The sequence below is a fragment of the Herpailurus yagouaroundi genome, unplaced genomic scaffold (assembly GCF_014898765.1).
Source record: "Herpailurus yagouaroundi ecotype Mexico unplaced genomic scaffold, PumYag 162, whole genome shotgun sequence".
In the NCBI taxonomy this organism is placed as follows: Eukaryota; Metazoa; Chordata; class Mammalia; order Carnivora; family Felidae; genus Herpailurus; species Herpailurus yagouaroundi.
In genome coordinates this window covers 468,331-478,383 of record NW_024412403.1, presented here as the reverse complement: position 1 = coordinate 478,383, position 10,053 = coordinate 468,331, and the positions used below count along the sequence as shown (strand labels likewise).

At 52.4% G+C, this 10,053-nt stretch overlaps 1 protein-coding gene across 1 annotated transcript in view; it reads right to left on the bottom strand.

Annotated features, from left to right (window-relative positions):
- The window catches only part of CUNH21orf58 (chromosome unknown C21orf58 homolog), a 17,072-nt gene extending 7,019 nt beyond the window's left edge, over positions 1 to 10,053 (bottom strand). Inside the window, exons 1-6 of the mRNA XM_040484962.1 lie at positions 10,034 to 10,053; positions 7,552 to 7,618; positions 6,411 to 6,471; positions 5,161 to 5,234; positions 4,179 to 4,346; positions 270 to 381 (exon numbers count right to left, since the gene is read on the bottom strand). Coding sequence (XP_040340896.1) covers positions 270 to 381; positions 4,179 to 4,346; positions 5,161 to 5,234; positions 6,411 to 6,471; positions 7,552 to 7,618; positions 10,034 to 10,053 — 502 coding nt within the window. The remainder of the gene's footprint in view (positions 1 to 269; positions 382 to 4,178; positions 4,347 to 5,160; positions 5,235 to 6,410; positions 6,472 to 7,551; positions 7,619 to 10,033) is intronic.

The following is a 10,053-nucleotide window of genomic DNA, read 5'->3' as shown; positions in this document are numbered from 1 at the left end:
ACCACATCTTCTTTATCCACCACATCTTCTTTATCCATTCATCCATCAATGGACATTTGGGCTCTTTCCATGATTTGGCTATTGTCAATAATGCTGCTAAAAACATTGGGGTGAATGTGCCCCTTTGAGTCAGCATTTTTGAATCCTTTGGATAAATACCTGACAGTGAAATTGCTGGGTCATAAGGTTGTTCTATTTTTAATTTTTTGAGAACCCTCCATACTGTTTCCCAGAGAAGCTGTACCAGTTTGCATTCCTGGAACACTTACCTTCCTTAATACTTCCTGACCTTTGAGTGGGGAAGGCCTGGAGAGGGGGAATCTGGGCGATGAGTGGCTGCCGAGGTAGTTGTTGAATAATGGTGGCAGGAGGCTGGGGGACCTAAAAAGAGCCAGATGATTAGTTTCTTAAACGTGCCCTAGGAGAGAGTTCTCCAGCATCCACCCACCTGCCTAACCATCCATCTCTACCTATCCATCACCTACCCATCCATCTGCCCACCCATCCATTCACCCACAAGTCCACCCACCTAGTTACCTACCATCCACCTGCCCACCCACCCATCTCTCTACTCTCCCATCCGTCACCCACCCATCTGCCCACCCACCCATCCATTCATTTATCCATCCATCCAAAAGGAACTTTATTATCTTTTTAAGTAGGCTTCACACACAGCACGGAGTCCAAATGGCGCTTGACTTCACAGCCCTGAGATCAAGACCTGAGCTGAGATCAAGAGTTGGATGCTCAACCAACTGAGCCACCCAGGCACCCCCAAGAGGAACTTAACTGGTTAACCCAACACATTGAATAGATTGCTGAATAGATATTTGAGTCCAGGTATCACATAGGACATGGCGTGTTATAAATATTTGTATCTAGCCCCAAATTCGTATGTTGAAGTTCTAACTTCCAGTGTGACCATATTTGGAGATAGCGCCTGTGAAGAGGTATACAAGGTTAAATGAGGTAGTAAATGTGAGATCCTAGTCCAATGGGGCTGGTATCCTCAAAAAAGGAGGAAGGGATGGGGCGCCCGGGTGGCTCAGTCGGTTAGGTTAAGTGGCCAGCTTTGGCTCAGGTCATGATCTCATGGCTCCTGAGTTTGAGCCTCGCATTGGGCTCTCATCTGTCAGCACAGAGCCCGCCGCTTCAGATCCTCTGTCACCCCCTCTCTCTGCCCCTGGCCGGCTTGTGCTCACCCTTTCTCAAAAATAAACATTAAACTTTTTTTTTTTTTAAAAGAGGAAGAAGTGCTAGCGAACTCTCTGTCTGCCATGTGACAACAGTGAAATGGCAGCTGTCTGCAAGCCGGAAGAGAACTCTCTCCAGGAACCTGATTGGCTGGCACCTTGATCTTGGACATCCAGACTCCAAAACTGTGAGAAAATTAATTTCTGCTGTTTCGGCTGCCTGGTTTGTGGCACTTTGTTATGGCAGCCCTAGCAGACTAAGACATGGTCTCACGAGCCATGAGATCATGACCTGAGCCAAAGCTGGCCACTTAACCGACTGAGCCACCCGGGCGCCCCATCCCTTCCTCCTTTTTTGAGGATACCAGCCCCATTGGACTAGGATCTCACATTTATTACCTCATTTAACCTTGTATACCTCTTCACAGGCGCTATCTCCAAATATGGTCACACTGGAAGTTAGAACTGCAACATACGAATTTGGGGCTAGATACAAATATTTATAACACACCATGTCCTATGTGATACCTGGACTCAATATCTATTCAGCAATGACATGGTTTTTAATGTTCCCCACATTTCCTGTCTTCAGTAGGCTAAGCTAATCACTGTCTGGTTTCATTAATCCTGCCTCAATAGAGGCAGCCACGGAACAGGTCATGAAAATAAGTCCTGGCTTCTCTCTTGAGTTAAAATAAATGTACAATTTTTTTTTTAAATTTTTTTTTTCAACATTTATTTATTTTTGGGACAGAGAGAGAGCATGAACGGGGGAGGGGCAGAGAGAGGGAGACACAGAATCGGAAACAGGCTCCAGGCTCTGAGCCATCAGCCCAGAGCCCGACGCGGGGCTCGAACTCACGGACCGCGAGATCGTGACCTGGCTGAAGTCGGACGCTCAACCGACTGCGCCACCCAGGCGCCCCTAAATGTACAATTTCAAGCACACACTAGGTGTTGATCACGCACCAAAGACTTCTATTTTCTATCTTACTCTTTTCCTGCACGAACAAGGCCCTGACCTTGTCCTTTCTTTCCCAGTTCATAGAAATGATGGCATAGAGCAGGGGCTGACAAACATTCTCTGTGGAGGGCCAGACAATAAATAGTTTTGACTCTATGGGCCGTATGGCCTCAGTTGCAAACCGCTCAACTCTGCCATTGTATCCTGGAGGCAGCCATAGACAGGCAAGACTGGACCAATGAAACTTCAATATGGGCACTGAGATTTGCATTTCGTATCATTTTCATGTGTTACAAACTATTATTCTTCTTTTGATTTTCCCCCAAACATCTAAAAACATAAGACAATTCTTAGCTTACAGGTTGTACAAAAGCAGATGGCAAGCCAACTTCGGCCCATAGCCACGCTCTGCTATCCACCGCATAGTCTGATGGGACTACGCCTTCATGGCTTGGAGGACATCCTACCTCAGAGTCTCTGAATCCAGCCTCGAGGAAATTCATTGTAACCACCGAAGGCCCCTCCCATCATCTGCTTGTCCCTGAGGCTGAGACTGAAACATGCAAGCGGGACGGGGCCCTGGTGAAGGGCAGTGAGTGTAAGTGGGTTTGAGTAGGGGGAGGCTCTTGCCCCTACACCCCCACCACCCCACCACTCCCAAGAGGAGGCTCTAGCTGCTGGGAGACCTGAAGGCGCAGGCTTAGGATATCTGGAACCTGGACGCAGACAGCCCGGGGGCGAAGGGGCCTCTAGGGCCTCCACTAGCACAGGTCTCTCCCTGAATTGCCCCTTCCCATTCTCTTCCCTCAGCCAAGTGCTGCCAGGGTCTTCTTCCAAAGAACAAATGCCCTCCAGGTCATGGACCCAGCCTGCTGGCACCAATAGTCTCCCTGGTCAGCAGGTCCAGAACCTCCTCAACTCGGTCCCGCACACCTCCTCGGCCTTCTCTTCTCCCTGAGGCTTTTATGTGTCGTGTCCCAGATTTCTGTCCTTCCCCTGCACTCACCTGCCCTCCGACACGTTCCCTTTTGCCGAAGAAAGTCAGTTCCTTTCCTTTGCTTACAACCCAGAGGCCGAATAAAGGTATGAGGTTCTCAAAATCGGACCACTCTTTTACCTTTTTAAATTCTGCCCTTGGAGCGTCTGGGTGGCTCACTGGGTGACTCTTGATCTCTGCTCGGTTCGTGATCTCATGGTTCTGGGGTTCGAGCCCTGCCTAAGGCTCTGCGCTGTGCCGACAGCATGGATCCTGCTTGGGATTCTCTCTCTCCCTCGCTGGCTGCCCCTCCCCCGCTTGTGTGTGCACTTTCTCTCAAAATAAATAAACTTTAAAATATGTATGTATATATTGGGGCACCTGGGTGGCTCAGTTGGTTGAGTTTCTGACTTGGGCTCAGGTCACGATCTGACGGTGCGTGAGTTTGAGCCCCACGTTGGGCTCTGTGCTGACAGCTCAGAGCCTGGAGCCTGCTTCGGATTCTGGGTCTCCCTCTCTCTCTCTGTCTCCCTCTGTCTCACATTCTGTCTCTCTCTTTCTCAAAAAAAAATATTAAAAAAATTAAATATGTATGTATAAAAAATAAAATTCTGCCCTTGAAATTAGGGTCTTAGGCTCCTCTGGTCACTATGAAATTTTGAGAAAGCGTGGACACACTTCTTCCCCAAATTCAGGGCCCTCCTGATGCTGAATACTTCTGTTCTTGGTGCACAGGTTAGGACCTGGCAGTCAGGAAGGCTGAATGGAGACCCCAGCCTCTCATCTGTAATGAGGGGGATGAGACCACCCCTTCCCCAAAGCCAGTTGTCAGGGCACCTGTGAGGGTTGCACAGAGGAGCCACGGAGGTCCCTGTGCAGTGCCTGGGACGTGGGACACGCAGCCACTCTTGGCTCCTAGCTGACCCACCCTCTTCAGAGCCCGTTCATAATGCCGCCCAGGTGGGCCTCGAGGAAGGAACTGGGCTCTGTGGGCCCCGCATCCTCCCCACGTTGGTTCCGCCCCCGGTTCATCACGAAGACTTACCGAGTGTTGGATAATGTGTGGTGGCTCCAGGGCTGGCGGGGGTGGGGAGACAGCCGGGCGGATGCCCACCGGGGCCACCTCTGGGGGCAGTGCTGATCCCCAGGCTCCTCCTCTGTTCACCCCGCTCGGGGCTCGGGGCTGGGACACCTCCTCCAGGAGGTGCTGTTCCTGCAACACCAACGCAGGGCCCGCTGCACCCAGGGAGGGAGTGCCGCAGACACGCAGACACGAAGGGGGGAGACGGGGGAGGGGCGTCCCCACCCCGCCTGGCACAGCAGAGCCCACGCGCAGAAGTGTGGTCCTCCGTGCGGGGCGGGCCTCAGGGCTGCCCGGCACTGCTGACCTGCCCCACGAAGAGCACAGCCTCTCTGGGACAGGAGCCGGGCTCTGCGTGTGGGGGACACGTGACAACAAACCTTTTTGCACGGGGTGGGGAAGGGATAATGCTTCTTTTTAGCTCAGGCTGTCCGTCCATGTTTTATGAAAAAACATGAACTAGTGTCCGGCTGTGCTTTTCTCCCAGTCAACAGAGAATGTTCTCTCTTTCCAGCGTCACCACAAAGCAGTATTTCATCAGAACCGTCCGTGTGGATGCCATTTGCCACTTCCCACGGTCATTCCCTATTGCTGGTGCATTTAGTCTGGAGGAGGCCCTTGGCCGTCCTAAAATCCCACCTCCTGTAGGAACCGGGTCCTTGGCACAGCACTGCCGCCGTGGATACGTGCAACCAAAGCAGGGTTTTTCAGCTAACGCTCCCGACTAGAGAACACGTGCGTGCATCTCTTGCTTTCTCTTCTGTGATTAGGTGCGCGGTCTTCTGGCCGCTCAGGATCACCCACCCACAAGTCAACCCACCCACAAGTCAACAGACCTCCGGGAACCAGCGTTTCCTCCGGGAAGCCCTCCCTGTGCCTCTGGCCTGGGCCCGGTAGCCCCCAGCTTCAGCCCCAGAGCTCCACGCGGCACAGGACACCGGCCTACCCAGAGTCTCTGCAGAAGGTCTTTCCTCCTCCTCAGAGCACTCAGTACAGCTGCATCCGGCCTGTCCTCATTTCCTGCAGGGAATGATCATCTTATTTCTGGAAATGAGCTGCAAGTCCTCTCGTGCAGGTTTCCACTCGGGGCCCGAGCACTGCATTGCCCCTGTCACAGAGGCTCTGCTGGACACCGGGGAGAGGGGGGAGGCCTCACTGGTCCTGGTAGTGAGCGCAACTGGGCCATGCGCCTGGCCTCCTGCCACCCGGAGCCCCCGGGGGCCCCAAGCAGCCTGGAGGCTGGCGTGGTCCACCAAGCCTCAGTAATGTCATCTGCAGCATCCTGAGGGAGGGGTCCCCCTCAAGAGGGCATTCTGAACGAGGTCTGCTGGATCCCAGGCTGGCTCTGGCCATCCTTCCTCTGGCACAGCAGACCTATTCTCCACCCCCACCCTAACCCCCAGTGCAGAGGATGCTTATAGCAGTGTGTCCTCTGAGGGATGGGGGTTCCCCGGGAGTCCCCACTGCCCTGGCCCATTCCAGGGTTCGTTGGTCAGTGACCTGGTTTGGAAATTCCTGTCTGGATTTGAGTCCTGGGCTCTGCCTGCTGCCCTTGGAAGTTGCCTAGAGCTCCACCATCAGAGGGACACATCCACATGATGAAGAGTAGACGATGTTTTTGTAGGGACTCCCTAGCACCTCACCCAGATGTTCCTGAACCTGGACACTGGCACCAGGCAGAGTGGTCCCCTCCCCTGGTTCCTGTGGCCTCAATGTCTGACTATAGGCCAGTGTGGCAGATACTCAGGGGTGTCTGGTCTGGGCATTTGAAGGTGTGATGACTTGACGGACAGGCTGAGCCCTGCAAACCACCCAGCCTAGAACAAGCTCAGAGCAACATTGGTCTGATCCACATGTGGCCACTTCTGAGCAGGGCAACCTGGGGCAGATTATCAGATCTCTCTGGGCCTCTATTTCCTTATCTGCAAAATGGGAATGATGAATGTATTCCCTCTTGGGGTTTGTGTGAGGGTGTGATAAGCTATGAGGGTGTGCTCAGCAGAGCACCTGGGTGTGTGTGTGTGTGTGTGTGTGTGTGTGTGTGTGTGTGTGTGTTAAAGATGAAAATGAAAGCCTTTCAATTCTGAGTATGAGGGAAAAGTGTAAGGACAGTCTTGCTGTTGTCAGGAGGAGGGAAGGACCTGGGGGGAGGTCTCGTGCCTGCCCGTGTGGCTCCAAGCAGCCCGGGGCTCTTACCTGGCACGAAGTGAGGGTCCTCAGAATCCCCTTCCACATTCTCACGCTCTTGCTCCAGTTTCTGTGCCGAAAAGATCAGGACGGAAAGTGTGTGAGTGGACAGGGTCTGCGCTGCATGAGGGGCACCTGCCCCTATGCTCCCAGAATGACCTCCCCCCCGAGGGTCCAAAGGGCCCAGTGTCCCACATGGAGGTGACTGGGGACAAGACATGCTGAGCAACAGAGGTGCAGGGCAGGTGGCAAGGGTCACCTTTACTGTCTCAGGGACAGTGCAGGCTACGCTTTCCGTCCAGTGCACACACGTTCCACCTTGAAATCTAAGGGCAGGAGCTCTGATATATAGGCCCCCTCCTCTTTAAAGTTTGTTTATTTATTTTGAGGGGGGGTGGGTCAGAGAGAGAGTGGACGAGAGAGAATCCCAAACAGGCTTCATGCTGTCAGAGCAGAGCCTGATGCGGGGCTCGATCTCAAACCATGAGATCACGACCTGAGCCAACATCAAGAGTCGGGTGCTTAACTGACTGAGCTGCCCAGGCACCCCTGTATGGTCCCTTTCCAGCAGCTTTCTGAAGAGCTTGACCTAGGCCAGCTCCGTGTCCCTGACCACCTCTGATCACCCGAGCCCTGGGCTGAGCAGCACAGTCCGGGCCCATGTTGGGGTGACTCCTGTCAGCCCCTCCAAGTTGGCCCATGGGTCCCATGGAAGGAAGGGCACTGAGCTGGGTGCCTGTGAGGGCAGGCCGGCCAGGGACCAACAGAACCTGCAGGGGAGGATAGGGGCTCAGGATGGGTCCCAGGGCCAGCCTATGAGGCTTCGGATCCTGCACCGGTCAGGGCTTGGCTTCTCTCAAACACTAAAGCTGGGAGGCTCTGCAGGGGAGTTCTGTGGGACCCTGGAAATGTCCTGGCCTGGGGGTGCAAACAACCTCCTGGCTGAGAAACTGCCAGGAGAACATAGTCGATTCTGCATAAATGCAGAGAAAAATACCCAAGAAACCATAGTCCTTCATCATGAGGCTGAAAACCATCGCAAAGCATTTTGCTTTGGAAGGAGTATACTCACAGGTATAACTTACCTTGTATATCTGTGCTTCTTTGACAAGTTGTTAAAAACACGATTACCCCGCCTCCCCCGTCTTACCTTCTCTAAGAGTTTTAGGGTCAGTCGGGTCATTGCATCTGCCACTGAGGAGTCCAGCATTCTTGGACTGTAAGAGGAGGGACGCCACCAGGCCCACCTCCCTCCCTGGTTTTCAGGGTATCTAGAAAAAAGAACTGCTCAACTGGACAGAAGCAGCCCCAACCCTGGTGTCTTTGAAGGATTCCTGAGCTGGGCTCGGTTTACCTCCTGGAGACTGGCCTCTGCTGGAGCATGTGAGAGGGTGGCCCCATCCCCCTGGACTACAGCGTTGGGAGCCAACACCGGCATTGCCTTGGCAGTTGCTAGGCAGTGTAGACACAGGAAGGCCCCAGGTTGCTGGGTTTCCACTGAGAGTCCTTCCCAAGCCCCACGGAGGCCCCACGCAGCGGTTACCTATAAACACTGCTAATCTCCAGGTGTAGCCAGGTAGGGCTTATTGGGAAGGCAACGAGCAGTGGCTAAGGCCAGAGGGACAGAGTGAAGTTCTGGGGGGAAGACGGTCCTGATCCATACCCCCATGCACTGCCCCCACCCCAGAACTGAGCCCAGAAGAGTATAGGGTAGGGGACAGCTGCATCCTTCCCCATGCGCCACAGGGGCCTAGAACCCCTCATCCGTTGCAGCCTCCTGGAGGCTGGCAAGCCCCCAACCCCTTCTAGGGACCCTCAGAGCCAGATGGGAGTAAAGCCTGGACCAGGTGGGGGCACCACCTCCCTGCAGATTTTAGGAAATTCTGAGGGGCAGAAGGGGCACAAGGGAGCTGGCCAATGACATGCCTAGGGGGCTTCCCTGGTGGGGGTTCTCGGTGGGTCCACCCCACAGGCACCTAGCCATCACCTGGGAGGACACAGGGTCACGCGGAGCTACCACTGCTCCAGGCGGGGGTGTGATTCCAGCATTGGGGCTGCTCTGTGGGGACCCCAGCCCAGAGAGGGGTGGGAACACCTAGGGACAAGACCCCTGGTCAGGTCAGGAGTCGGTGGCTGGAGTGCATGTCTGGAGGGCTGAGGGTGGGGCGGGATTGCATCCAGTAAGGGAAGTCTTTTATAAATGATCCTTCACACAGAAGGCAGGGCACAAAACTGATACAAGCGGCCCTTCATTTGTATGGGTTTTACATCTCAGATTTGCAAATTAATCCACCCGGCTAATGAAGTGGACATAACAGATTTGCTATTGGAGCCCGTGACAGCGATCTGGGGCTGGGGTGAGAGTGGAGTATCGGCACACTTACAGCCCCCCTCCTCAATGCAGCTTGTATCAGATGGCAAAAATCTGGCTGAAAGTCCCTTAAATTGTTTTTAAAAAATTAAAGTTACTTATTTAAAGTCATTTAAAACTTAAATTTACAGAAAAATCAAGAAGATGGTAAATAGCATTCTCACATATGGCTTCCCCTATTATTAACATCTTATATTGGTTTGTTACCCTTTATAACAAAGATTACTTTATATTGGTTTGTTACCCTTTACTACAATCAATGAACCTAGACCGATACATTAACTATGGTCCATACTTCCTTTGATTTCTGTATTTTTTTTTTTTTTTTGCCTGACATCCCTTCTCTATTTCAAGACATCATATGACATTTGTCAGCATGTCCCCTTAGACTCCTCTTGCTTTTGACGACCTTGACAGTTTTGAGGAGCACTTGTCAAGGCATTTTGTAGGGTGTCCTCTACTCGTGGAGGACATACTTGTATGTTTTCTCATGATTGGACTGGGGTTTGGGTTGATGGGAGGAAGACCACAGAGGTAAAGTGCCATCATCATCACGTCACATCCAGGGTGCCTGTGGTCACCTTGACTTATCACTGTTGATTTTGACCTTGATCACCTGGCAGAGGTATGTTTGTTAGGTTTTTCTCTCCCTTCCCACACTGTCCTCTGTGGGAGGAAGTCACATGCACAGTTCACACTTAAGGAGTGAGGGTTGTTTCCCTCCTTGGGGGTGAGTATCTACATAATTTATATGCACAGCTTTTTAATTGTCAAAAATAAATTGAGACTCAGGTCCAGCATTAATATGGTGTAGAATGACCATGGAAATGATCCTGGGGTTCTAGGGAACATAGATTGAAAACCAATGACCAAACCGGTGTGGGAAAACTGTGGACAAGTGCCCCATTGAGTTTTAAATCCATTGCAACATGTAAAGGTTGAGAGATCCGGGCGTAGATCTGGGGCTGTAATTGCTCTAGGAAAGTCTGACCCTGTGTTTGGCTGGTGTTGCCTGCTTGGCCCCTGGTCTTATGAGCCCACTCACTCCCACTCATTTTTGCTCACACCACTCAATTCTACAAGCTAAGAATGGAAGCTCCACTTACTGAAGGGCTGTGGTCTGACTCAGGAGGAGAAATGCTTTTTGGTGGTTGAGCTTCCAGCACTCTCTGAGGGAGATTTGTCTAAGTTGTGGTTGCTTATAATCACACATTCTCACTGAGGGTGAAAGATGAGTTTGTGTCAGCAAGATTGTCATTACCGCGTCTTGATGAAGGGCAT